Source organism: Camelus bactrianus, chromosome 17 (genome assembly GCF_048773025.1).
Source record: "Camelus bactrianus isolate YW-2024 breed Bactrian camel chromosome 17, ASM4877302v1, whole genome shotgun sequence".
Taxonomy (NCBI): Eukaryota; Metazoa; Chordata; class Mammalia; order Artiodactyla; family Camelidae; genus Camelus; species Camelus bactrianus.
The window spans coordinates 396,374-424,372 of record NC_133555.1 but is presented as its reverse complement, the minus strand read 5'-3'; the positions used below and the strand labels follow the sequence as shown (position 1 = coordinate 424,372).

Here is a 27,999-nt window from a genome sequence, read left to right as displayed (position 1 = left end):
CGAGGCTCCAGCGGGGCCAGCGAGGACCCCGGCCGGCCCGCGCCCGGCGCCCAAGCCCGCCCGCCGGCCGCCCGCTCACCCGGATGCCCTGCAGCACCCGGACCCGCTCCTCCTCGTCCATCCCGAAGGACGCCCTGCGGCCCTCGCGGCTCTCGGCGCTGCCCATGGCAGGAGGCGGCTCTGGCGCGCCGGCGCTTCAGGAACCGGCGCCGCGCCACCTGCTAACAAGGCCGCGTTCTATTGGCCGCCGCCAGGGGCTCAGCCAATCGCGGCGCGGGCCGCAGGGAATTGTGGGATTTGCAGTCTCGCGGCAACCGCCCGCGGAACCCGGAGCGCGAGGCGCGGCGCCTCAGCACCGACAGCGCTTGGCCAAATCGCGGGCGCGGGGCCGGCCGACGGGGAGCGGAGCCGAGGGGGACCCGGACACCACCGGGGAGGCCGCGCCGCGCCGGCGGAGGCGCTGCAGATTCGTTCAGCGCGCCCAGCGGAACAGCCAGCGAGCGCTGACCGGCCGGGGCCATGCGGGGCGGAGGGAGCGGAGAAAAGACGGCGAGCGGGCGCGTGAAGCAGCAGCCCACCGCCGACGGAACCGTCGAACGAACGGAGCCGGGAGGGAAGCTGGAGGGGCGCCTCCTCCTCTAGCCCCTCCTCCCCGGGGAAGAGCTGGGCTGCGCACCCCGGCCTCCACGTGGAAGGAAGAGAAAGAAGGACTGGAAAGCGGGAGGGAGCAGAGCAGACCCGCAGGCCAGGAGGTCGGAGGAGCAGCAAGGGGCTCGTGCGCCGGGTGTTATTCCGAGGGCCTGCGGAGAGCTGCGGAGAGCTGCGGAGGGCCGGCGCTGGAGACTGCCCCGGGAGCGCGCACACAGGGCGGCGAGTGCGCTGTGCCCGCGCTGCTGCGTTCGCGCGGGGCCGCCGGCCTCGTCGGCCCTTCGTTGCCAGAGCCCCCGATGGAAGTGCGCCTGGAGCTGAGTAGGGAATCTGGAACCGGGGGACTCTGGACTGTTCCCTGAAATAGTAAGAAGCATCTGGAGCCTTGGCACCCGGGAAAGGAAGGGGTGAGGAGGAGAGCGTGGAAGAAAGCCTAGTGAGATGCTCTGAAATGAGAACATCGCGGATGAAGAAGCCGGTGACACTGGGGTGGGGGTGGCCAAAGCATTTTCATGGACAAGGATATCTGGTAGTTTCCTTCACGCTACTTCGATTTGCAAATCTCCCTCCACCCCTTCCGTTCTCCATTTCTTCCCTATAAGTAGACCTGTAAGAGTAGGGGATTCTGGAGCAAGTGGTTTTGGAGGGAGTGCCTCAGGAGGAAGCTGAGATATGGTCTGAGCAAGAGACTGGCTTCAGCCCAGCCCCACGGGGCCCCAGAGCACAAATTACGTCCAGAATTCGTCCCGTTGTGAGGCGAGGGGATCAGCCTGTGTCCGCCAGAGCAGTCAGTCATTCACAGCCCAGGACAAATCCCCAGTGGAGGAGGCGTCTGTGAGTGCTCAGCAGCCGGCTCCCACAGCAGCTGGGGAAAGTCTCGATGAGGCACTTTGAGCATCAGCAACGTGTTTCACACACTTGCAGGGTCTCCCCGGCACCCTGTGACTGGGACAGGGTATGAAGATGGAGGAAAGGGGTGGTTTTCACTTCTGGGTGGAAGGATGAGATAATTAAACACAGAACTAATTCAGCAAAACGGGACTCAGAGCCACAGATGACTGTGATACTGTGTGGTCTCCCCTGCCCCCACCACGTGCAAACTCCTGGAATCCCACCAGACTGAGGGGGGGGGTTATGCTGACACCTGCACAGCTCAGCCTCATGACCACCCAACAAGCTGTGCATCCCTGCTTCACAGAGGAGAAAACTGAGGCACAAACAGGTGAAGATAAAGTGGTGTGAATCCAAGGAAGGGTGAGGATTTGAACAAAAGCAGTAGCAAAGAATGCATAGGAAAGGAAGAGAAGATAAATCGTGTTTTTGAGCACCTTCTTTGTGCCAGGCTCTGCGCCGTAGGCACCCATGCTTTGCATGCCGTTAGTCCACGCCCAGCTCACTTAGTCCTAGCAACCATCCTGAGAGAGGTGCCGCCCCAGTCTAAGGCCCAGGAAATGGGCTTTGGGGAGGAGAAGTGTTGTGGCAGGTGCTTTCCAGACCCGTTCTTTGCTGCCTCACAGCAGAACCCCCATTTCCTTAAGTACAACAACATGCCTGGTTAGAAGAATTTGTGCCTAAGCTTCCACTGGGCAAATTTGAGCACTGTAAGAGTTTGACAGTTTGAACTTATGTTTCATTTTTTTAAAAGTCTGATAGTCCATGTGTTGAAAGAAAAAGGAGGGGGTCTAGTAAAGGAGGAGGACTCTTGTTTGCGGAAAAATGCCAGCAAGTCAGTGTGAGATTTAAACATTGCCGTTTTGTGACCCTCAGTGAATTAACTGAATTAGGCAAAAATCATCAATGGATCCTAAAGCCATTGGATGAAAGGTGGTCAGCAAACAGGATATTCACGTGACCCCCAAGTCTCACCACAGATTTCTGAACAATCATAAAACTATTGGAATGACGAGATCAGGAGGTCACTTCCTTAACCAAATGGCCAAACTTAGCATCACAAAGAGTGGGTGGGCACGACTGCTGTCCCTCCCGAGGAGATGGAAGGGACACAGGACATCCCCTCTGGAGTGCTGTTGCCAAAATGTGTGATCGGAGCTCAACTGCTAGGAAACACCCAGACAAGTCCAGAATGTGAGACATCCTGAAAAACAGCTGTCCCTCCAAAAGGCTGACATTGTGAACACAGAACACAGGTTTTAAAGATGTGAAGGAGGCATGAGATGAACTGCAGCAGTGAGTCTTGGTTAGTTCCTGGGTTAAGGTAACGGCAACAATAACAAAGCTATAAAAGGGTCCTTGAGACAACTGGGAAAGTTTCACATGTGGAATAGTGTCCTAGGTGACGTTATTGAAGTCACGTTAATTTTCTCATTCTCGGGAGATGTATTCAGAAGTATTGGGGGTGGAGTGTCATAGTGTCTGCAACCCATACTCGCTCAGACGGTTCAGAAAAAAAATGTTCGCAGTAGGCAACTCTAGGTGAACTATATATTGGGATCCACTGTATTATTCTTTCACTGTTTCTAATGGTTTGAAACTTTTCAGAATAATAAGCAGGAAGTAAAATTCTGCACTTGGGGAGATAAAAAATACTCTCCTCCCTAGAGCCCCTTCTCCCTTGCAGCCGAAGGTGACCTTGTGACCTGTCTCTGGCCAAGTGGCTCTTAGGCAGCTTGGGGCTGGAGAACAGCACAGAGCTGAAGAGAGCAGTGTGATGGGGCACAGGGCTGAGCTCTGCCTCTCTCTAGACCTGTGCCCCTCCGTTTTCTGACAAATGTAAGAGTGGTGGCAACATTACGTGGAGTGCTTGCCCAGAGCTTGGCACTCAGTGAACTCATTCAGTAATAGCTGTTGTTATTGGACTCTCTAGAAGAAGAGGAGGAAGAAAAGGGCTGGCAGAGTAGAGAGGTAAGAAAAGTGGTTTGCTCTGTGCGTGTTAAAGCCCAAGGGGAGCTTTTCCCATAAGATCAGGAGAAAGATGAAAGATCTCTGCTTCCATGACTTCTATTCAGCATTACTCCAGAGGTTCTAGCCAGAGCGACTGGATGAGAAAGTGAAGCAAAGGGCTGGAAAGAAGTCTCTTTGTGGTGACATGATCTGTATATAAAAATTCTAAGATGCAGCAACATGGATGGATCTAGAGATCATCATTCTAAGTGAAATAAGCCAGAAAAAGTAAAAAATACCATGTAATGTCACTTAAATGTGGAATCCGAAAAAAAGAGAAACAAATGAACTTATTTACAAAACAGAAAAAGACTCACAGACATGGAGAACAAACTTATGGTTACCAGGGGGGAAAGGGATAACTTGGGAGTTCAGGCTGTGCAGATATTAACTGCTAAATACAGAACAGATAAACAACAAGGTCCTACTGTACAGCACAGGGAACTATATCAATATCTTGTAATAACCTATAATGAAAAAGAATATGAACAGGAATACATGTGTGTGTATGCATGACTGAAACATGCTGTGCACCAGAAATTAACATAATGCTGTAAAGTGACTATACTTCAATTAAAAAAAGAAAAAAATCCTAAGGAATTCTCACACTCACACACACACACACACACACACTCAGCAGAGCTAATACGCAAGTTCAGCAAGTTTGCAGGATGTAAAGATGATAAGCGAAGATCGGTTCTATTTCTATACACTCAAAATGAACAATCTAAAAATGAAATTAAGAAGCAAATTCCACTTACATTAGTATCAAAAAGAACAGTACGTGGAGGAATAGATTTAACCAGAGAAGTGCAAAACTTGTCGCCTGAAAACTGCAAAACACTTGTCTGGGAAGGTGGATGGAAATTGATGGGAAGATAGAACTTGGGATGGTGGCTATGTATACATTTATCAACACCAAGCTGCACACTTAACATCTGGGTGTTTTATATGGATATTATACCCCAAAGAAAGTTGAAAATATCTGTGTGGTGGGGGCAACAACGTAATGTTTTACTTCTCACTCCGGTAAAATGTGGGTGTGCAGAACCTGGCAATCCTGGCCACTGGAGGCTCCACCATGCTTCTCCTGCTCGTCTGGAACATCTGGCTTTCTCGGCCAACTCAGCAGGACAAGAGTGAGCCTCGGAGCCTAGAGAATCAAGCCCCAGCGTCTCCTGCCTCAGGGACCACCTCTTCCGTTCACATCCACTGGGCGTTCAGCCCCAGGGCCCCTCCCACCTGCAAGAGCTGGGAAGAGCCGTCTTTTCAGAGCAGAAGCAAAGAGGAAAGAAATCTAAGCACTGGGAGTGTCACACACAGCTGATGAACAGACAGCTCATTGATCCTTCGCTGTTTCTGAAGGTCCTTGCGAAAAAGATACAGTACGAATAACAAATTTCAGATGCTGAGATACCACACTGAGCAAAATCAAATCTACTTTGTGAACAGGCGCCATGATAACAGGTCTTCTGCGGGAGAGGAACTGTGCTCCGTGGATCTTCTGCCGTCAGAAGGTGCTTCTTGGGCGCTAAGATCTTTGCTCAGAGATGCTGGCCTTTGTGCACCTTTGAAGGTGAGTTGGGTTTGCTGCCCTCCACTTGCCTCACTTGTTCCCCTTCACTGCACACTGACTTGGACTTCCTTTGGGCTGGAGTTTGGAGACCCCTGGGCAGAAGTGAGAGGAGTTGGAGCACAGGAGGCTTGCGGCGGGGGCCGGTGTCTGTCCCCGAGGAGTTACTGAGGGAGCAGGGTCCCGGTGGTGCAGGGCGTCTTCTTGCTTTCTGTGACCCTCAGGCTCCTCATCTGTAGGATGGGTGTGGTTCAGAGCCCCGGTCCCCACCCCCAGAAACCCGAAGAAGGAGAAGCAGCAGCATTCGGGGTGTCTGTGCTGTTGAGACTGGCACTTTTGTTGAGCAGGCTGTGGGCTGGATGGGTTTTGAGAGGTGGGGGTGGGGCGTCACGGAAGAGCGGACTGAAAGGAGAGAAGACAGACGAGTAGGAAGAGGAGGTACGGTTAAGAGGTGCGTCAGATGGGCTGGGATGTGTGGTGGACTCGCTCTTCCTCTCTACGTGACCGTCTTCAGTGAAAGTTTGCCTCTGTCATCAGTGCCCAGGGTGGGATTAGGTCGTTTCGTGCAAGAGTCTGTGTCTGGCTCCTCGCAGACTAGACGGACCGCCCCCAAATCCATCTTTGGACTGTGGGTAAGAACCCTTTTCTTGGAGAATGGCTGGCCAGTGGTGGCCCTGGGGAAGGCTGTGGCTGGGCCCAGAGTGGCAGGAGAGTGGGATGTGGTGGGGAAACTCCGGAAAGTTTGGTTGTATCGTGAGGACGGAGGTGTTGAATGCCAGGTGCAGAGTTGGACCCCAAGGCGGTGGACAGTGACCCTTGATTTGGGGGTGGGGAGGTGGTCTGGTCCAAGCTGCGCTTTGGGAAGCCTTCTCCAGCCCCAGAGGGGAGGACGTCCTTGGGGCAGCCCTGGAGGTGGGTGATGTCGAGGCCCGTCCCTGGAACACAGTCCCCAGAGAACAGATTTCTGGGAGCAGAGCTGCAAGTTCAGTCCGTGGATGCTTCTCAGTCGCTCTGAGTCCGCCCTTCCCCTGCCACTCACACGTGAGAATGCCCATTTCCCCGTGTCACTGCCAGCACTGGATGTTAACATCTAACTTTTACCAGTGTGATAGAGAAAAAGCTTGTTGCAGCCTTCACTGCGGATCCCTGGGGCGTGACTGTGTCTGGAGGAAAGCAGCTCCCCATTGCGCTGGTCATGAGACTCCCCTGCCTGTCAGTCGCCTTCTCGTGGACTTGGCCCCCCTCCTTGTTTCGATCCGGTCCTTTTGTTGCTGGTTTGCAGGGGCCTCACTCACTCCAGACATCGCTTTTCCAGAGGCGGTCTCTGTTTTTGCCCGTCTCCCCCTTGTCTTCTAACTGTAGATCATTATTGACAACCAAACTTACATCTTTCTCAGTCAGATCTCTAATCGCGCCCTTTTTTGGCTTGCAGATTTTGTGTGTTAGTAAGGAAGTATCTCCACTAAGATTGTAAGCAGTTTTTTTTAATGTTTACTTTTAAGACCATTTGCAGTTAACTTTTTATTTTGCTGTGGGATTGTGGTGCGTAGAATGTTTTCACGGAAGGAGCCGATCAGATAGATTTGTGTGTAGATAGCTCTTACCATTTATTAATATTTTATTGTTTTGCCACTGAATTTAAAAAGCCAGCTTGGTAATGGTGTATTTTGCATATGTACACGATACATTTCTAGATTTCTCTGTTCTTTAGCTATTTTTATAGCAAGTCACCACTCATCTAACTGCTGTAACTTTATCAGATATTTGGATATCCGACTAGGAAAGTCCCTCTTTGTATTCTCTTTGCACACTTCCTGACCTCCTCTGGAAATCTCCCTTCTGGGGAAACAAATCACCTTGTCATGTGCCATTAACAGGCTTCCTGAGATTGCACCCAGGGCGCCGCTGGATTTAGAGATTAATTTATGGGAGAACTGAGATAGCTCACTCTCCTTGAAGGCCATTCGGTAAACTTTGGTAGCTTACTTTATATACTATTTAGACATTTTTATTAGGTTTCGTTTTAGATATTCTGCGGAATTTGTTGCTTGTAAGAATGACTTCACTTTTCATTTCAGTTTCTAATTGGATTGTGCTAGTGTGTAATTAAGCCTGTGACTTTTCTACGCTGACTTACCTCTGGCTGCACTGCTGAACTCTGACTGGTCTGCCAGTTGGCTCTGTTGAAGTTTTCTAGGATGATCATGTGCTCTGCAGGTAACCTCAGTTTTGTCCCTTTCTCCGGTATTGCTGCCGCTTTCCCTTGTGTTACAGCACTGGCTGGACTCTCCCGTGGAAAGGCTGAGTAGCGTAATGACAGGAACAGTGTCTCTTCTCATTTCATTATCAAGTGTGACCATTACTGTAGAGTTCTGTTGCCTTATCATATTAAGAAAGAACCTAATTTGCTAGAAGCTTTGTTTTCTTATCACGAAAGTATGTATCTTGAATATTTTCAAAAGTATTTTTGTTCCCTGTGAAAATAGCTATGTGGTCTTTCTTGTACGCGAGTGAAATAGTGATTTACACTGGTGGGATTTTTTCTAAAGTTGAACATATACTTAGATTCCTTAATATACTGCCAGATTGGCTAATTTTTTAAAGGATAAAAGCCCAATCAACTTAAAGTGTGACACTATAAAAATATCCTGTCCATCACAATTTAAAATTAAGAAGGAACAGATTTTGTTAATAAAATCATAACATTTACTCATTTTTGATATTTTTACCAATGAAGGGAGAGATACAGAAAAGAAAAAAGATTAAAAACAAAAGTGGAAACAAAGACACTTTTGCAGAAACATCTAGACACAAAGAAAAACATTTTTTAAAGTGAAACTAAAGAAAAATAGACAAATTAGAGAACAAAGGCTAAGGGCTCACAAGTGAACATAAGCAGAAGAGGTTTATCCGGAGAAGATGAGAAACAGACAGACGTGCAGCGATCTCAGAGTGGGGAGGGAGAGGTGGGAAGACACGGAGACAAGCAGGCAGCGCGGCTCCCCAGGGCGGCCCGACGGGCGCCCTGCCCGCACGGCCCGGGCTTCTGCTGCTGCGCGTTCTGTCCAGGCGCTCTGCGTCTGTGTGTGTGAGAAAGGCCCACGTACAGCTTCACTCTCCTGAGCTGTGCTCTTTTGTCTCTTTAAACATCTATTTCATTGATCAGCTGCATTGTGTTTGTGTTTCCTTAATTTCTACATTAATTCCATCATTGTACTTTTTTGGATTTTTCAAATGGTTTTTAAATAATTTCTTGATTTGAAAGTTTAGTTCATTTATTTCCAATCTTCTTTGTGGGGGTAGTAATTAGGTTTATTTATTTATATAATGGTGAGACTGGGGATGGAACCTAGGACCTTGTGCCTGCTTGGCACGTGCTCCACCACGGAGCTCCACCCTCCCCTTCCCTTCAGTCTTTTTTGTTTTCTGATAAATGTGTATGTCACACTTTTTCCTTTGAGTTTCACTGTGGTAGAAAGATTCTGTGATACGATGCTTCTGTGTTCAGACATAAACAGTTCGTACATTACGTGTTTTTATTTTCCGTTAATTCAAGAGCTAATAAAATGTTTTTGTTACCTTCTCATTTTATTGCATTTCAATCAGCTTAAACAAGAGCAGCTCTTTGGAGTTTATTAAGATGACCTCTACGGCCTCATGCAGGTCGGCTTTTCCAAATATTTATTCCATTTATGGTTAAAAGAACATATAATCTCTGTCAGTTGAGCAGATGTGTGATTAGATTAAGCTTATTGCTTGTTTTATTCAAATCCTTTTTTTTAAATTTCTCTTTACTTATTTCTCTGAAAGTTTTGTCAGAATCTCCCACTAAGACATTGAGGCTCTGTTTTTCTCCTGCTTGTGACGGTCAGGTGTCTGCGCTGCGCGTTTCGAAGCTGTGCAGTAAGTGCGGCTCAGTGACCATTGGTCACCTGTGGCGCGCTCCCTTTCCTCAGCAGGACACAGCCCTTTCTTTTATTATGAAGTACTTTGACCTTGAATTCTATTTCAGCTGAATGTAACATTAACAGCTTTTTTGTTTTATTAGTATCTTCTTTCCTTCACTTTCATTTTTCCTGGATTATTTCCTTTTCCATATGTTTCACATAGTTTGTACTTTTATCCAACCAGAGATTTTTCTTTTCATTAGTGAATTCAATCCATTCATGTCTATTGTGATGATTGAAATTATTAGAACTGTTTGTTCCATTTTTTTGTTTTTCATGTATTGTGCTTTTTGGTTTTTTCCCCCTTTTCTTACATTTTGTTATACCAATTGAATTCTTTGTTAAGTTTGTTTCACCTTTTAAAAATGTATACTTACATTTATATTTATAAAGCACTGTCTGTAGTAAGTTACCCCCACAAGTCGGGTGGTAGAGCACGTGTTTAGCATGCACGAGGTCCTGGGTTCAGTCCCCGGTACCTCCGTTTAAAAAAAAATTACCCCCACAAGAAGTCAAACAACACAGTGCCACTTCCCCCGGCTCCATTAACCAGTTCCCTAGAATTCTTGTTCCGTGACTTTTTTGTTGAAGAGTAACAGGTGCGCTTTACCTGCCCAGGTCTTAGGCGCACCACTTGCTGAAGTTTTCCAAGGTGAGCACGTCCCTGCAGATGCGACCCAGAGCGATACAGAACATCACCTGTTCTTCCCCGTCATCCCCACCATAGGTGACCCACGGCGCAGCTCCCGTTGCCCTGAGTCCAGCTCTGTGGCCTCAGACCACGGGGTCTGTCCGCCCTTGCTCGGCGTCATGCCCCTGAGACCCCGCGTCATGAAGTACGCGGCCGGATGCATTTCTCAACCGTCTCCTCCACGCGAAAGGGCGTGCAGTTTGGGGAGGATTTCTTAGAAAGTCTCTTCCCTTCCAGTCTCTCTGTTCTGCCTTTCTAGGGCTCTTATTTGCTGGCTTTTACAGTCTTTCTATCTATCCTCCATGCCCCGCAACTTTTATTTCCTGCTTTCTGTTTCTTTGTACTTTCATGACAGTGCCTCACTTAGGTTTTCTAGAATGAGGATATTCCATCCTTAAGCCTACTTATTGGGCTTCTGTTTTTCCTAATTTAGCGATCAAGTTTTTAATGGCCTTTTTTTTTCTTTAACAAAAACGGTATCTTTGTACACCTCTCTGAAGCCATTAATTATGCTTATTCAAAACTCCCGTCCTGCCTCCTCTATAAAATTTGATTTCTCACTCTTTCATAGTGTCAGTATTCAGAGAACACGGGGGAAAGACTGCCTCATTACTCACTTGCAGATTCGTGAATCATCTTACAGACCTGCAAGCAGATCTGAGCAGTTAGCAGCACTGGTGCTGAAGTGGAGACTGACTGGAGGGGCTCACGGGAGCGGTGTCTGCCAAGAGTGGAGGTCGCCTGCCACCTCCTTTACCCTCCCGCAGGCACGCATTCCGCTGCTCCAGAATGGCAGCTCGCTGACCCCTGCTTTGCAGCTTGGCTCGGGGGCCCCATTGGGGAATGGGACTGAGGTGTCCTCCCTGGGGGGACAAGGAGGAGGAGAAAGCCAGGAAGTGGGACAGTCCCTCCAATCTGCAGAAGTGGCCAAACACGGAAGAGCCAGCGTGGCGCAGGTGATCCTGGCAGGCAGGTGAGGAAGTCCGCCCCCATGGGGCCTATGAAGGCTGCTGGTGCTCCTGGCGAACTTCCTGGGCCATGGGGGACTTCAGTGTGGATGGGTTGGGTTGGCTCAAAGGTTCTTGGTAGGATGGACAGAAACTCCTAGCCCCAGCCCGACTCCTGCAGGTCGAGTCCTGAATTCCAGCCTTTGGACTCCCACGACCTCCCCTTTCTGCATTTCATAAGCTTCAAGCTCTGTGTCTTCCGTTTCTCTGAGACTCGGATAAATGCAGTGTAGCACCACATTCACAGGCTCGTAAACGGGAAGAACTCGAAATCTGCCTCCAAGCCCAGCCTTGATATGTTTGCAACTTAGAATTTCAGTCTCACATGTGTCATAAACATCTTGTCTGCCGACCTAAGAAATCCGCCCACAGCCCCCGGTTGGTTGTGTTTCCTCCCTGCGTCTGTACATGCCCTTCCTCACAACTTGACAAGAGAGTGGTGCGTGGAGGCCTGTTCGACAGGTTTTCTGGCCTAAGGTTTGCGCCCGTTACTACCGTGGGTCAGATTCACAGAGCACGCGCCCCTGTGGGCTGGCTTTACTTGGGCACTAATTCTTGGAGCTGTGACGAAGGAGAAAGTCGGAGGCAGGGAGGAGCATGCTGGCCCCTCCACTCAGAAAATTCTCGCTCACCACAGTTTAAGGACAAGAAGCACAAATAATGCTGCAAGGTAAGAAAACACTGCAGCGGGGCCAGCGGAACTCTAATGACCAGCGGCTACCCCCGAACTGGCCCCTGGGGCTTGCAGACACCAGTCACGTCTCCACTAATGGCTCCTCTGTGTCTTGAAGTGGCAGGTGACACCTGTACGGTTGAGGGAGAAAGTGAATTCTTCCAGGTGAGACGATTCCTGCAAGTGAACGGGAACCAAACCAGAGGCCAGCGTGCTGGCTCCAGCTTGTGAGGCCGCGGCCGGTCCCTGCGGGGAGGCAGGGAACACCGGCGAGTGGCCTCCCTCCCCAGACACATCAGCTCTGTCGCCTCCCGGCCACGTCCCTGAGACAGCCCTTCCTGGGAAACGGAGTGGCCACCAGCCCTCGGACATCTCACAGCTGGGAAGCAGCGAAGGCTGTGGCGCAAAGACTCTGGTCTCAGCCACGTCAGCTTGTTCGCTCGTCCTCGGGACACACTCCACAGGTAGTGAGCATCCCTCGAGCTACTGGGTGCTGGAAGGATGTGTGTGGTCAGGGGGTCAGGGCCGGGGACGGGAGGGGCTGAGACAAGAGGTGATTGTGCAGACCACACCCCCAGGGCCCCCACCCTGCACCCTTGCCTAGGGGGGAACTGTCTGTGGTTTGGTTTCACTCCTACCTCCCAGGAGGGTCAGCCACATGTCAGTGGTGACCAGACGGCCTGCTCCCTGCCCTCCTGGGGCTTCTGCTCTGGAGGAGGGGTATGCCAGACATTAATCAGAAAATCGCATGTGTGTAGCATTACAAATGATGGTGCACGCAAGGGCTCTGAGAACGTGTTAACAGTCTGGGCAGGTGGTAGGGTGTCTACAAAGGGGACGGGTCCTGGACTCTGGGCCCGGCTCCCAGAGGGCACAGGGCCTCCCTACCCAGGCCACCGCGGCTGTGGGCTGTGGAGGAGTCCCACACTGCTCCTGCCAGGCATCCTTCTCCTGCCCCCGGGCCCTTCCCTCACTTGGTCTCTGCAGGTCTCTGCCCGTCCTCAGCTCCATCCCTCCTCCCACTTCCATCCTGCATCCCACTGGGCCACTTACTAAAGATGGCTCCAGCAAGTCATGACCCTCTGGGCCTCAGCGTCCTTGTCTGTGAAATGGGAATAGTCCAGGTAGCTCAGAGAATCCGAGGGCTGTGCTTTCACCGAGTCAATACAGGGAAGCGGCAGCACACTTTGCCCCCTCTTACCAGGATGCCTGCCCACGTGCCTGCCTGCCCACCCGGGACACTGCCTGACAGTGGACACGCCCTGCTCCTCCTGTTCATCGGTGAGCCCCCCAGGCATTTCCGCCCCGCCCTCTCCGGTCCACACTACGCGCACATGCTCCTCCCCCCGGTGAATCCGAGGAGACCCAGACCCTGAGCGGGATGCCTGGGCGGGGAGGCACTGTGCGGGGCCCCACCCGCGGGGTCCCCGAGGCACTCAGGTGCGCGGACCGCGGGCGGCGGGGACGCACCTATCCCCAGGTGCGCGGAGAGATAGCGACCTGCGCGGCCTGCTTCCCGAGCGGCCACTGCCATCTGGTGGCCGGCCGCGGAAGTGACGCCGGGCGGGCCACGCGGAGCCGTCCCTGGGGGACTGCTGGGCTCGGCTGTGGGCAGGCTACGGGACGGCTAGGGCCTGTGACAGAGGAATCACTCTTGGGGACCCCAGGGGCGAGACACAGGCCTCCACCTGGGAAATGGAGGCAGGGAGCGCAGCCAGTCAAGCCACTGGCCATTGTGGCACTTGTCCCACCATCTGCTTCAATGCCTGGCCTGCTCTAGGTGACAGAGATTCTGCATCTGAGGCTGGAGCCCTTACCACCCACCCAAGTGGTTCGAGAATCCCAAGGGCTTTCCAGGAACTATCTCCCTCCCATCCGCCTGCCACTGCTCTGGGCCGGCACTGCCTGGCTGGCACCACTGCAGGAATGACCACACCCTGTGACCCAAGGGTGGCTGGCATGGCCCAGACAGGCCCCCAACAGCCTGACTCTGCCCCTCCCTCGTAGACGATCACCCTCTGGGGCCACGGCCACCCTTTCCCACGGGGCTGTCGTGGGGGGTGGCACACCTCTTTGGAAGAGGGCCTGGTACCAATGAAAGGAGAGCTCAGAGTCCCCAGCCCCCTTTTCCTGGCAGGCTGGTGGCCCCTGTGCAAATCTGCCACCATCTGCTCCCTGGCTTTGTACATTAAGGACTCTTGGGGAGGGGGGCATTTCCAAGCCAAAAGAAGTCTGTTACACCCTTTCTCGAAAAAAAAGGCTTGCCTTACATTTATAGACTTAGGAGACTCAGAAGAAAGTGAGGCAGCTCTGTTGCCAGGTAGCTTGGGGTCTCCACTCAGGGACCAGGAGCAGCTGCATAGTTTTAAGTTTCCACCTGAGCAGACATTTCCATGACTCTCCCAGGCTGCCTTCTGGAAAGATCAACCCCAGGGGGGATGGGGGCCGCTTCGTCTTTGCCTTGAGAGCCTCAGCCTGACCGTCCACTGCCTCCCTGCATCTCTGCTCCGGTGCTGACGTGAATCCCACACTCGTCTGACCAGGGGCCTCTCCCCATGTAGGAAACAGAAATAAACACAGCAAAGTCTGAGCTACTCAGAATGCCTGGGGTTCTGGTCTGGGAAATGGTCTGTCCGTGCCCAGGGCACAGGGGAGAGGAAAACAGAGCCTGCCTAGGAAGAGAGGGCCCTGTCTGCTACCTTCGAAAACCCTTGTTTTCTTTCCTGTGCTAGGCAGGCTGTGGAAGTAGCTGAGGTTTTCCCTTCGCTGTGTGCATGTTCTTGGTGCATCAGGATATGGGGAGTGTGCTCCCCCCGACCCGAGTCCAGCCTGGCCCTTTGGGCAACAGAATGGGGCAGAAGTGACGGTGTCCTGGTTCTGAGCCGAGGCCTCAGGAGGCCTTGTGTGTTTCCTGTCTCTCCGGACCTCTGGGCCAGGGTGAGTCAGCCAGTTGTCCCAGCTGAATCCCTAGATGTGCTAGGAAGCCTCAGGGAGATCAGCGAGGCCAGCTGCTGACTCACAGCTGGCACACCAGCAAGCCCTGCTGAGCCCAGCTCAGGCAAGCAGAACCGTCCTGCCAGCTCAGGTCACTGTGAGAAGCGGCTGCACTTTGGGATGCTTCCTTACGCAGCATCAGCTGACACGCCCACTGACTTTATTCTTCTGCCCTTCTTCGACTTGCTCCAGATCACCAGCTGGGCAGTCATGTCTCTGTGGGTTATTCCCCACCCTCTGCCCTCTGGGGCTCGGGATTAGGAAAGCAGCCTCCCGCTAAGGAATCTTTCTGAGCACCGGGCCTCTGTGGAGGCTGGGCCGGTGAGCCCTCCACACCACTGTGACATGACAGGGCAGAGGGGCAGAAAGCGGAGATGGGCTTCGCACAAGGGCTTGCATTCACTGACCTCCTAGGACGGACTCACCTTTCCTCCTGGGGCATGTCTTCAGGGATTAGCTCCTTATCTGGGTGGAGGCGCCTTCCTGAGAAAAGCTCTGGGCAAGGTCCACCTCCTGAGTCCTTCCGTGTCAGAAAGTATCTTTATTTTACTTTCAAACAGTGGCTTGTTCTACGTGTGTTTAGGTGCACAGTTAACATTCCTCACACATTTAGGGGCCATGCTCCCTTTTCTCCCGGAGTTACTGGTGAGGCATCTGATGCCAAATACACCTCCCCTGCACACACCTTTCTTAGAAGCTATATGAAATTTTCTTTACTCTCAGTATTCAGAAATGTGCTCATGTCACGTGAGTCTTTTTGATCCGTTTCTGCCAGGCGCGGGGAGGGCACTTCTGGACTGAAGTCTCATTTGCCTCAGTTCTGGGGACTTGTCTCCCATTATTACTATTTTTTTCTGTCTGTCCCCATTTCTCTGTGTTTTTGCAGCTTCTCTTGGACAGACATTTCCACCTGATGGTTTGATTTGATTTTTGGTTTATCTTTCATATTTTCTGCCTCTTTACATTATTGTGCCATATTGTGCGGAATCTTCTTACACACAGAGATGTATACCTTGAAATACATGTATAGATAACATTAATTATATAACATTCATATTATGTTTGTATATAATATTTGTATCTAATCATTCACATTACATACAATATTCTTATGTATAAGTAAGTTTTTGGCAACAATACTTCAAATTTCTAAGGATTCTTTCTAGTTTTCTAATTGCTTCTTGTTTTATTTATTCATATCTTCTTTCTTTAACGATTTACAAAAGATAGAATTCACATACCATGCAGTGCACCCATTTAAAGTATAAATTCAGTGGCTCTTAGTATATTCCCAGAGTTATGCATTACCACCGTAATGTTAGAACATTTTTATTACTAAAAAAAAAAAAAACCTGTTATCCGTGGCCACCACTCCCCACGCCTCCCTACTGTCTCCCCGGCTGCCCAGCCTGAGGCAACCACTAACCTACTTTCTGTGTCAATATCTTCTTGGCTCCATCCTCTGATTTCTTCAATCTGTGTTCAATTAATTAAGAATTTATAAGGGATAAGAGGTAATTAATTAGGCTGTGTCTTGTCCCAAGAGACAAATATGGAAGAAAAAGACAAACCTATGCTGAAAAGGAAAGAATGGAAAGTGATGTGTATACAAATGCCAGTGAAGGAAAGTAGATTTGGCCACAGTAATATTTGGAAAAACCGAATCTAAGGACTGAAGAGTTAAGGGATAAAGAAGGATATTTTATGATTTAAAAATAGACTCCATTAAGCAAGTGTGAGTCATGGATTTTTCTGCACCTAGTATCATAACCCTGAAATGTTTTTATTTGTAAAGATGCTTTTCATTGCAAGTAACAGAAAGCACAGCTCACCTGGCTCACACACTGAAGGGAATTTAAGGGTGTCCCAGGGCTGACCCTCGAGGGAGCACTGCCCCGGAGGCAGCTGCTCGGACCCAAGCCCGTCCTCCCCTGACCCATGCAGCCCTGGGCAGACGCTGTTCTTGTCCTCACCCTTGGTTGGCTCACCTGTGAGATGGGGACGGCACTCTCTCCTTTCTGGAGATTTTATGTGTCCTGACTGTGTGCTGACCCCATGCCAGATGCTGTCCTGAGCACTTTATATGCACTGCCCCGCTCAAGTTGACACCAACCCTTTGAGGCAGAGACTGGTCTCAGCCTCCCTCCTTGACTGTTGCCGCAGACCACCAACCAGAAGGGAGCGGGGCCGGGCTCCGCGCCGGGCGGTCGGCTCCAGGGCCTGCACTTTTCAGACCTTAATTAAAATAGTTTCCTCAACCTCAATGTCCATCGACAGATGGCTGGTTAAAGAAGCTGTGGTATATATATACAATGGAATACTACCCAGCCATAAAAAAAATAAAATAATACCATTTGCAGCAACATGGATGGACCTGGAGATTGTCATTCTAAGTGAAGGAAGCCAGAAAGAGAAAGAAAAATACCATATGATATCACTTACATATGGAATCTAAAAAAAAAAGATGACTAGACATTGGCAGAAGTCACACAAATAGTTCTCCACAACATCAAAGAAGCTAGAGAAAATATTATCTGTCTTTTCAAAAAACGAAGGCAGGAAGCTCAAGGAAAAGGGACAAAACTTCAAAGAGGAGATGATAAGCTCACAGAAGGAAGGTTGGAAGAGCCCAGAAATTTAAGTAAATTATTAAACTTAATTTAATATTTAATAATAAAATATAAAACAATAAAATTTAAAATAAAAGTAATATAGAGCAAAAACCTACATTAAAAGCAGCAAATACAGTCTATATACAATTATTTGTATATAAAATAACACATAGAATAAACACAACTAAAAGCACAGTTAAGGACATAGTAAATATGCTAGAAGAAACAAACTAACAGAAAAATTTATGGAAAACAGTGAGGTTATAACAATAATTATACAGACAGTAAAAGCAAAAGCAAAGGAAACCCAACATATCATCATAATTTTCTAGAAGAAAAACATAATAAAATGGAAGCAACACCTAAAGGTGTAATAGAAGAAAGTTTTCTTAAAGACATACCTAGATTTGCAGTTCAAAAGATCACACCAAGATCTTCTGATAGCGAGGTGATGTTTCCAAATGTCAACAGTAAGTAAAAAAAAAAAAAAAAAAAAAGAAAAAGATTGGCTTCCATACAGAAAAAAACAGGACATGGTATGTGGCAGTCCTCACAATACGTCCACAAATTCTTTGATAAAGTTCTCTTCAAGAGATGGAGCTAAATTCCTCTCCCCTCGAGTATGGGTTGGACTTAGTGACTCATTTGTAGGAAACAGGATACAGCAAAAGTGATGGGATGTCACTTCTGAGGTTGGGTTATAAAAAGATGTGGCTTCCAGCTTGGGTGCATGTGCTCTCTCTCCCTCTCTCTCTCTCTCTCTCTCTCTTTTAGGTCGCTCATTCTGGGGAAAGTCGCCTGCCGTTCGAAACTCTGGAAACCTACTGAGAGGCCCATGAGGTAAGGAGCTAAGTCTTGTCCACACTATGTGAGTGAGCACGGGAGCTGATTCTTTAGCCCCAGTCTATAGCCTAATTGAAATCTCACAGAGACCCTGAGCCAGAATCATCCAGTGAAACTGTTCCCAGATTTCTGACCCAGAGAAACTGTGAGGTAATTAGTTTTTGTTGTTTTCTGCTGCTCGCTTTTGGACTAATTTGTTCTGCAGCAATAGGTAACTAATACTTGATACAAGAAGAAAACTGTTGTCTTCAGAGTTTTCCTCATCCAACCCTGAGTGTAAGCAGGGTAGGAAGAAAAGACTGGAAATCCCAGTGTGTCACACGGGGACAGGAGGAGAAGCAAGTTAATGTAACAAATATGCTGGTTATTTGTGACATGACCGAATTGCTCACTCACTCGTTCAGTAAAAATACACTGTGTGCCTTCTAGAAGCCAGGCACTGTGTGATAGACTCAGAAGGCACCATGTGGATTAGAGCTCTTCCTAGAGGCCCGTCCCTCAAGGAGCTCACATTTCTGGTGGTGGTGACGGGGGAAGGGAGCAAGTAAACCAGTAATCATAGAAGATAATTGCAAATAGCAACAAATGTGTCATAAAGGAAGTGAATACACGCAGTGTGATTGAAACTGGGGACTACTTCATTTTGGGTGGACAACAAAACATTCTATGAGAAGTATTGAAATACACTTCTAGACCCAAGATGGATGTGCTCCTGGCCATAGTGCCACAGCAGCAAACCAAACTTTCACGTTCCTATAAATGCTCCCTTGACCAGAAACACAGTGCATCAAGTCAGCCAGTCCCCAAACGCCCAGCCAACTCTGGGCTATATACTTGTTTCCTTGTTGCCTGGTCCTTCCAGATAAGGTCAGATGTGCAATCTCAGCATGACCTGTCTCCATGTTGCTTCTTCTCGCACTCAATAAAACTCACTCTTGCCCAAACATCCCTCCGGAAGAATGTTCCACCGCTTGGGAGACACTGTACTCCACCAATCACTGGATTGTTTTCCCTTGAATACAGGACATCGAACTTGTTACCAAATTGTTTTAGTTTTGTCATTTGACAAAAAGTAACATTTAAGCCAAGGTTGTCAAGAAAAAGCTAGATTTACTGGACAGGGCAGAACATCTAGGCTGAGTAAACAGCAAATGCAAAGACTCTAAGGCAGGAATGGGTTTGACATAACTGAGGCACAGGAAGAAAGCCAGTGTGGTGGTGCACCACGAACCAGAGGGCAGTCAGGAGATGACAGGCGAGACGACCAGGCCATGCCTGCTGGTCTTATGGTTGAGTGTCTCTCCTTGCTGGGGTTTCATTCACTCAGCGCAAGTGCAGGGCTGTAAGTCAGGGTGAGCAAGTTGGCCCCGAGCTCACACACCCACCCACATGATGGACGCAGGATTCCTGCTCTAGCACAGATGACTTCAGGGTCCCTTTACTAGAAGTGCCTCCAGAACCCTTTGCAGTAGGAACCAAGGGACAGCTGTTTACAAAACTCATTTTAAAACTGGGTAGCAATAAGAAACGCAGTAGCATTTTTATTTAGTTTGTGTGATATAAACTTTAAAAAATAGCCATTTTCCGTAAAGATGGCTTAATTTATTCACACTTTCAAAAGACTCAGACATCCACCCTTGATAAAGACCATTTACCTGTTTTTAAGGTGGCCTGAGGGGGCTGATGGAGACAATAAAGAATGGATTTAAGTCCTCCACAGGGGGCACCCTTGGGAGACCACAGGGAAGCCGGGCTGTCCCGCGGTGCGCACACCACGTTGGGGTAACAAGACCTTGCAGCTTGGCACCCGCCCCTTCACGAAAGACAGGCGAGTTCTGCGCGGTGTCGGGCAGCGGTGTACTTCGCATGCGCCGGGGGCGGGGCGGAGCCGGGGGCGGGGCGGAGCCGGGCTCGCGGCCGTAACCCCAGTCAGCTCCGCCGCCGCCCTTGTATGGTCCCTGCGCAGGCCCGGCCCCGCCGGGAGCTACACCGCGGCCCTGGCGCAGCCGCCGCCGCCGCCGCCGCCTTCGCGGGCGCAGATGTCGCCGGGGCCGGTGAGGGGCGCCACCCCCAACCGCCGGCTCGGCAGTGTCCGCGGCGTGTCCGTGCTGTCCCCGCCGGGGCGCCGAGCCCGCCCGTCGGCCCCCGAGACCAGCCGCCTGTCCTCCGCGGCCCGTGAGGAGCTGCGGCGCCGCCTGCTGGACCTCATCGAGGGCCACCGAGTGGTCATCTTCAGCAAGAGCTACTGTCCGCACAGCGCGCGGGTAGGCGGCAGGCCCCGGGCCGCTGGTCCGTCCCCGCCCGCCGTCCCGGCTCCGGGCCCGCGCCCGCGCCCGTCCGTTCCGCCCTCGCGTGCGGACCCGCTCCCGCAGGCGACACCGGCCGCGCGGTCGGGCCTCCGGCCTCCGGACCGGCCCGCGGGCGAGCCGCTGCCCTCCCCGGGCCGCGAGCCTGTCGGCGTGGGCGGGGGTCGGGGAGGAGGAGAGCCGTGGGGAGAGGCCGGAGCCGGGCCGAGCGGACGGTGTGCGGGGGGCGCGCGGGGCCGGGAGTCTGAGACAGGCCCGCGTTGTCAGGACTGGCCGTGCGAGCCGTGCGCCGTGCAGTCGAGGCCGAGGACGCACGCGGGGCGGGGGCGGGACGTCGCGGCCGCGGTCCAGCCCCGCGCCAGGGTCACGGCGTGTGGTCCAGCGCGTGACGCGTCTGGGGTCCCCGGTGGGGCTAGACTCCTGTGGGTGCCCCCGTGCCTCCCCGACCTCCTACTCCTCCCTCCCCGCGGGGAAACCTCTCCGGAATTGCTCGCTTCTCTTCCTGGTTTTACCAAATACTACACATCCTTGGACAGTTTTGTCCCTTCAGGTTTGCTTTGGTACCTTGTGTCAGTAGACTCTTGCGTTTGTATTCTGCACCTTTTCGTCAACGGTTAAGGTTCGGAGATTCATGTGTGTTAGTACCTGTAACTGGTTTGTTAATTCTCACTACTGTGCTATTTCTGAGGACAGTCGTACCACAGTATATCGGTTCTGTTTTTGCCGTGTTTTCCTCTTACAGACAATATGGCTGTGCCTGTTCCGGCGTTGCTGGAAGGCAGAGGACACAGGATTTCTACCTTGACTAGGTGATGCCAAGGGTTTTGGGTTTTTCCACGGGGTCTTACCAGCGTGCCCTCCCACTGGGGTGTGTTGACAGTTCCCCTTGCTCTGCATCCCTGGCAACCGTGGATATATTTAATTTAGCCATCTGGCAAATGGTATTTCATCCTGGTTTTAGTTTTGCATTTCCCCAGTGAAGGTGAAGATCTCTTTGTGTGTTTACAGGTCCATTTGAGTTTCCTCTTCTGCAGAAGTTCAGGGGTTTTGCCTATTTCTCTGTTAGATTGTTTTATTTTTATTTTTGGCATTGAATTGTAGGCTTTCTTTATGTATTTTGGATACTAATCCTTTGGTTATATGTAATGGAAAATCCCAGATCTGGCTTTCTTGTCACTCTCCTTATGGGATCATTTGGTTAACTGAAGTTTGGAAGTTTAATGTAGTTGATTCTGTCACTCTTTTTCTTTTCTGGTTTGTGCTTTTTGCATCTTATTTCAGAAGTCTGTGTCTACTCGGAGGTCGTAAATACCCTCTCCTGTTCTAGTTCCTGAAGGTTTGCCCGTGCGCTTTTCACACTCCCCAGCTTTGTTCCCCCTGGACTTGGAGCTGACATCCTGCTTCCTGTCTCTATGAATCTGACCGCTCTAGGGACCTCATATAAATGTGCAGTATGTGTCCTTTTGTGACCGGCTTATTTCATTTAGCCTGTTGTCCTCAAGGTTCATCCATGTTGTTGCGTGTGTCAGAGTTGCCTCTCTTTTCAAGGCTGAATAATATTCCATTGTGTGAATGGGCCCGATTTAGTTTATACTTCCTCTGTTGATGAACACTTGGGTCGTTTCCGTCTTTTGGCTGTTGTGAATATTGCTGGTGGGAATGTAGGTATACAAATACCTGTTTGAGTTTCTTCTTTCAATTCTTTTGGGTGTGTACCCAGAGGTGGCATTGCTGGCTCATATGACGTTTCTATGTGTTTTTAATTTTTTGAGGAATGACCATGCTGTTTTCCGTAGTGGCCACACTGTTTTTCATTCCCACCAACAGTGCCCAAAGGTTTCAGTTTCTTCACATCCTTGCCAACACTTGCTATTCCCTGGTTTTTTGTATTTTTGTTTTGGTAGTAGTTATCCTAGTGGATGTGAGGTGGTGTCTCATTCAGTTTGAGTTGCATGTCCCTGATGATTAAAGATGTCTCTGTGCGTGTGTCCTCGGCTGTGTGACTCTCCAGTTCAGACCTACCGTGAGATGCCGTTGGGGGGCTTTTGATTTTATCCATTGTGCTTTCCTGCAATCCCATAATTTCCAGTTGGTCCCTTTCTGTAGTTCTTTCTTGTCATTGATCTCTTCTCCTGAATGAGACTCTGTCAGACCTCCTCCACCTCCTGAGGGATGGTGTCTTCAGTCCCTCAGACACACTCACACGTGTGGCTACTTTGCTGACTCAGCGTGGTGTTTGGGAGCCCTCAGAGGCAGGTCTGCAGACTGCTTTAGCCCTGTGTATCACTTTCCTGTTTCTTTGTCTGTCTGGGCATTTTGTGGACACCTGGACAGTTGAGGCTCCAGGTACTGGGCCCTCCTCCTCTGTGGCTTGTTTTTGTTTGCTTGTTTCTCTCTTTTCAGTGAGTTCGCTGGATTGTTGAGGGGAAGTTTGTTTGTACCTGAAGATGAACCTCTGACGGTCCTCAGAGGGTCTGCACAGCCTCTCTGGGGTGACAGGCGCTAGCTGGGCTCTGTCAGGACCTTGCCCGGTGCTAGGCCCCACTCACTGCGGGCCGGTTGCTCTGTTGCTCTGACAGCGCCTGAGGTGTGCACTGTTCCATGCCTCGATCCGGTTAAACCTGGGCCCCTTTGCAGAGGCAGTTTTTGAGGCAAATTTGTGGTTTGCTCTGACCCTAGAAGGATTGTGCTTCGGTACGTCTTTCCTGGCTCTCTGATAAACCAGCTGGCTCCCGGTTTAGCTTGTTGCTGGGATGGGCCTTCCAGCCTCCTCTTAACTGCTCACCACTGAAACCCCCATTGTTTTCAGGGCACTTGAACTTCCCACAGTCTGTTTCAAATACCATCAGCTCCTTCAGATGGAGTTTGGAGTTCTCTGCTCTATGGTTTACCTGCTGCCCTGGCCTTGCTCCAGCGCTGGGGCTGGGGACAGTGACTCCCTGCTGTTGGAGTGACATCCCTGCTTATGAGCAGACTCTGGCTGGGACTGTAGCCTCCGGTTTTCTGGACTTCTCTCCCAGCCTAGACCCTCGCCCTGCGAGTGGGCCAGGGCCGGGGTGGTCAGGGCCCTGGTATTTGCGCCTGCAGTAGAGGCTCTGATTTATGGGTGGGGGTGGGTGGAGGAAGGCGGCTTTTCCCTCAGAGCTGTGGGGACGCTGAGAAATGACGGTGGCCTGTCCCCGTGGGGCCGCACTGCCCCGGGCAGAGAAGGGAAGGTGCTCGCACTCTCCCTGCTCTGACCAGTGTTGAGCAGAGCCTGTAGGGTAAGTGTGTCCTTAGACGCTGGGTGCCCTCAGTTCCCAGAGACTTTAAATGACTGGTTTTGAAAAGCTTTCACCAGTTGCCAGGGAGGTCTGCCGAGCGCCTCGTGCCTCCATCCTCTGGGCTCTACCTTGAGGGCCTCGGGCCTCACAGAGTTCGAGTAGGGGTGAAAGCGGGCTCTGAAGGACATCTCTGCCTGCAGGTTAGAGAGCGGGGGGGCACCCCTGGATGCAGGAGAACTCAGGTTGGCACAGAAGTCCCAGTAGCAGGTCTTGCTGGCTCCAGGTGGCAGCTGTGGGGAACTGAAGATGAGCTAGGTTAGCACAGAGGCTTGTTGAGACTCGGTAAGTGAGTGGGTGGGTGGGAGTCGGTATGGGTAGGAAGAGGGTGCAGGAGCGGGAGGCCTCAGGGTGACTCGCATCAGTGTTTGGCAGGTTTGCACCCAGGCCTGATTCCACGTGTCTGACAAGTTATCCTGGAGACATCCTGCTGCTGGTCCTCTGTCCCCTGCTTGGGTAGCAAGGATCTAGGGCTTCGTGTCCGGCAGCTGGTGAATGAGGACAGGGTGGAATTGTCAGCTTCCTCGTCTGTTTCCCTGCAGCGTGGGTAAAGGGCAGGGGTCGTGTCTTGTTCATTGTCACATCCTGAGTGTGTGGAACAATGGACGACCCACAGCAGGTGTTGGATGGATAAATATTTGTTGAATGGTTTAATGACAATCGAAAGAAAATGCAGAAAGAGAAAAAGGAATGTGGTAAAAGGTGAGTTGTACTTGGGAGGTGCCTGTGGACACCCGGGGGGAGAAATGTTGCCTGTCTTAAGTTCAGAAAAGGGTCTTGGGCAAAAGTTACAGATTTGGAAGTCAGGGATGCAGACTGTAAAAGAAGGAAAGATGTGGGCTGGGGTGATTCTGGGAAGAGGCGAAGAGGGAGGGGAAGCGCTGACCAGAGCTTATGCTCCTGACCGACACCTGGTGGGTCGCCCCTGTTATGATGCCCGTGTCTCACAGCCACTCTGAGTCTGGGATTGAAACTCAGCTGCGTGTTTGTTGCAGGTTAAAGAACTCTTCTCTTCCTTGGGAGTCGAATGTAATATCTTGGAACTTGATCAAGTTGGTAAGTAGAATGGTTTACATGCTGTTGTTTGTGTTGAAATCAGCAAGATTGACTTCTTTCTGTTTGCCTTGTTGAATTCAGTTTGCTCTTGTGTCTTTGGGTACGTGCACTGTTTTCATCCACATTCAACCACACAGAAAATGAACCTCTTACATGGAAAGAATTTGGTGTAGATATTTTGTTTATATGTTTGTTTTTTTGTATTTGGGGAGAGGGAATAGAAGGAAGATGTAGAAGCCTGGAAATACTTCAGGCATTTCACACGCATCTGCCAACTTTCTAGCAAAACCGAGGAAGCTGCAATCAGTGAAATGAATCTGCCCTGATTTCCTGATTGTATTGCCCGGACCCATGGCGGGGGGTGGAGGGGGCAGCGCTCAGGGCTGGTGTCCAGCTGTCTGCTTTGATTTCTTGTCGTCTGCGTGCTTTGCACAGGCAGGGGTTCTGCAGGGCGGGGCCGTCGTGGAGAGGACACTGATCTCCTCTTCACGGGACCTCACCTCCTTTTAGCCAAGTCTCTTTAATGAGAAAAACGTTCTTGCCTTTCTGAGACTTTTTTAAAGAGTATACCGAGTAGGAAGTCTCAAGCAGTTGTGGTCCCGTTCCAAGGGGTGGAGGATACCTTTTGGACTATGACCGTAAAGATTTTTCTAATGTAATTGTAGGAAGTGTTTTCTGAATTGTTACTGTTGAAGCAGACTTTTCTCATATTTGCTCTTTAAAGAGCATTCCGATGTGTTTCGGCCTCATTATTGAAGTATAAACCAAACTTAATTTAGAAGCGTTCATCTTAAAAAGAGTCAGTAGACTGGTCTGTGTTCTTTAAGGCTTCCTCTGAATACCTGGGTGTCCCCTCGAGTCCTCACTGAGTGAACTTGTGTCTGTCACGTGCTAACCCTTGTGGATGTGCACCTGTGAGCATCTGCATGTCCTAACGCCCCAGTTCAGCTCACGAAGGTTGGATCCTTTTCAGTGTCTTTACGTATTTAATCTTCTTCCATAGACAATGGGGCCAGCGTTCAGGAAGTGCTGTCGGAGATCACTCATCAGAACACCGTGCCCAACATCTTTGTGAATAAAGTGCACGTGGGTGGGTGCGACCGGACTTTCCAGGTGATCATAGTATCATGTGTTCTTGAATGCTGCGTGTTCAGTTTTTGTTTTTAAAAAGTATTTAAAAGGGAAGGAAATAGTTTTTAAAAGTCTATTCATTTGTCTCTTGGAGCTCGTAAAATCAAAAGCGTGTGGGATGATTATCAGATAATCTTGATGCTTTAAGGGAAGTTAGCTTTTCTACCAAGGCAAACTTCAGAAGCTGAGAAGAAAGTTTTGAGTGAGGCTGCAGGACATGCGGAGGGGCCGTCCTGCGCTGTCCTCTGATGGGAACGGGAACAAGGCTGCTTTCCTCCTGAAGGTTTGGGGGAGTTGGTGAGGGGGGTCAGCCGACACTGTCCAGGGTGTGTGGGGCTCCTGCCAAGGCTGCTGACCCTGCAAGCTTTGCAAAGCTGTGACCTCCTGATCCCTGGAGTACAGAAATGAGCAGCAGCCGTTCAGTTAAGTAGAGACAGATAAGAGTTGGTATTTATGAAATAATGTCCTTATTTTAACTGGTTATTTTCTTTTATTAAAAGTCTGCTCTTATATCCTACCCTTTATGTATGTGTGCAAGTGGAGGTCATCAGGGGCGGATCAAATACTCACACTTAGATTTTAATTAAGAATCGTATCATTGTTGGGAGAAAGGATTGCCCACGCTGTGGGTCCATCCAGGGTCAGTCAGCTTCGGCATCTGGAGACGGACAGTCTGCTTTATCGGTCCTGGAGGCTGTACCCCAGCTCAGTGGGGGGTGAGCACCGCGGTCACAGCCCTGAGCACCCTCGCAGGTGCTGGTCTTGCGAGTCCCCGCCTGGAACGCGCTGTCGCAGGTGGGCGTGGGCTGCGCAGATGCCAGTTCCACTTCGAGACCGAAGGTATTACCTTGGGCAGAGCTGTTTCAGAGGCAGTTTCCCCAAGGGCACCTGAGGGTGAGGAGGCCGCCGGCCTCTGGGGACCACCCGGATCTGCTAGTCTGGGGTCCGGGGCACTCCCACTGCACAGGACCGCTGGGCCTGAAGCCACTGAGACGGGCCTGTGGCTGACTCCATGCAGACGTGGGGCCTCCAGCCGCATCTGAGCTGCTTCTGACCACAAGGAGGGCCGAGCAGGGGGACCGGGACCAGCCTACTGACCCTTCCCCAGAGAAGAGACAAAGTTTAGTGTTGTGTAGAAAGTTCACAGCAAGCTGCAACGTTTAGGTCCGTTTATGAGAAACAAGGAAAAAATTCAAAGTGCACATCCTGCTGACAACGCCCGAGAATTGTTTTCAAAGTAGAGACTTGTGCAGGAGAAGCGAGTGGGAAGGTCTGCGAAGTGGCACTGGGCTGCCGAACTGGACTTGGTTGTAGTATTTTGACGATTGAGCTTTGAGCTCAGAAGTGAGCTCGTCTGACGCGGACGCGAGGCTGTGGCCTCTCCGCCGTGTGACACAAGCCTCGCGGTCAGGTAACAGAGCAGAAACGTGTGCTCTGGCGTCTGTTGCAACTAGTTGAGCACCACCCAGATAAGTTCGCAGTTCCAGCTTACGTGAACTGTAGGCCAGTTGTTTCCACGGTTCTGTGAAAGAATGTATGCTGATTAAGCACAGGGTGCAAAGAGACGTTTCAAAGCCAGTCATTGTGTTCTCTCTGGGACTGACCCTCAGGCACATCAGAGCGGCTTACTGCAGAAGCTCCTTCAGGAAGACCCAGCCTACGACTACGACCTCATTGTCATTGGCGGTGGCTCTGGCGGCCTTGCGTGTGCGCAGGTAGGAAGGAGGTGAAAGCCGGAGGTAGTTTTCCTGATGGGACGGTCTGAGCTCTTGTTGTAATAGCTGGTTTCGTGAAGAGGAGAGACTGTCAGAGCACAGTCTTTTCCTTTAGGGGCGGGACAGGCTGGGGGAGTGCCGGGGAAACTTCCACGTGGCCTTTTCCATAGGAAGCTGCCATTCTGGGGAGGAAGGTTATGGTGCTGGACTTCGTGGCCCCGTCACCGCAGGGCACGTCGTGGGGTAAGCGCGCTCCCTGTTGCTTTGATAGCTGGCTCAGCCTCAGAAGTGTAGCCAGCCTATTTCTGGGGTGAGGAGACTGAACCTCAGGTCACATCGTTAACCAGAGAAGTTGGGAAGATAATTTGAAAGTAATTAAGGGAGATTTTGCAAAAAGAAGAGATTCCACTCCGCAGTACTCCAGCACTTCTGCCAGAGTAACGTTGGTGCACACGTCAGTGTTTTCACAGTTGTGGTCACGGGGTTGCCGCGTCCTGCTCACCTAAGTTGGCCCTGATGCCTCTCTGTGTTCCTGCATCAGTGGCTGCAGTTGGTCAGTCGGGTTGTTGCGTGTGGTCCCTG

The 27,999-nt window shown here is 50.6% G+C and overlaps 2 protein-coding genes and 1 long non-coding RNA gene across 9 annotated transcripts in view; 2 read left to right on the top strand and 1 right to left on the bottom strand.

Moving 5' to 3' along the window:
* CHCHD6 (coiled-coil-helix-coiled-coil-helix domain containing 6) overlaps nt 1-219 on the bottom strand; it is a 120,526-nt gene extending 120,307 nt beyond the window's left edge. The window contains exon 1 of the mRNA XM_074344171.1: nt 80-219. Within this exon, the coding sequence (XP_074200272.1) occupies nt 80-166 (87 nt within the window). The 5' untranslated portion in view covers nt 167-219. The remainder of the gene's footprint in view (nt 1-79) is intronic.
* LOC123618806 (uncharacterized) lies at nt 219-19,734 on the top strand. Of its 2 annotated transcripts, XR_012499783.1 has the most exons (5): nt 219-11,437; nt 11,559-11,904; nt 12,645-12,721; nt 17,821-17,886; nt 19,556-19,734. It is a non-coding gene; the product is annotated as an uncharacterized LOC123618806 (long non-coding RNA). The 2 variants fall into 2 exon arrangements; XR_006727268.2 differs by having other exon boundaries at nt 219-11,904.
* A 63-nt stretch (nt 19,735-19,797) lies between these two features.
* The window catches only part of TXNRD3 (thioredoxin reductase 3), a 39,141-nt gene continuing 30,939 nt past the window's right edge, over nt 19,798-27,999 (top strand). For all 6 annotated transcript variants that reach the window (XR_012499782.1, XR_012499781.1, XR_012499779.1 and 3 more), the window contains exons 1-5: nt 19,798-20,153; nt 24,511-24,571; nt 25,575-25,684; nt 27,313-27,417; nt 27,588-27,660. Coding sequence is in view for 2 of the 6 variants with exons in the window: in XM_074344170.1 (XP_074200271.1) it covers nt 19,929-20,153; nt 24,511-24,571; nt 25,575-25,684; nt 27,313-27,417; nt 27,588-27,660 (574 nt within the window). In the remaining 4 variants the exon portion in view is untranslated. The remainder of the gene's footprint in view (nt 20,154-24,510; nt 24,572-25,574; nt 25,685-27,312; nt 27,418-27,587; nt 27,661-27,999) is intronic.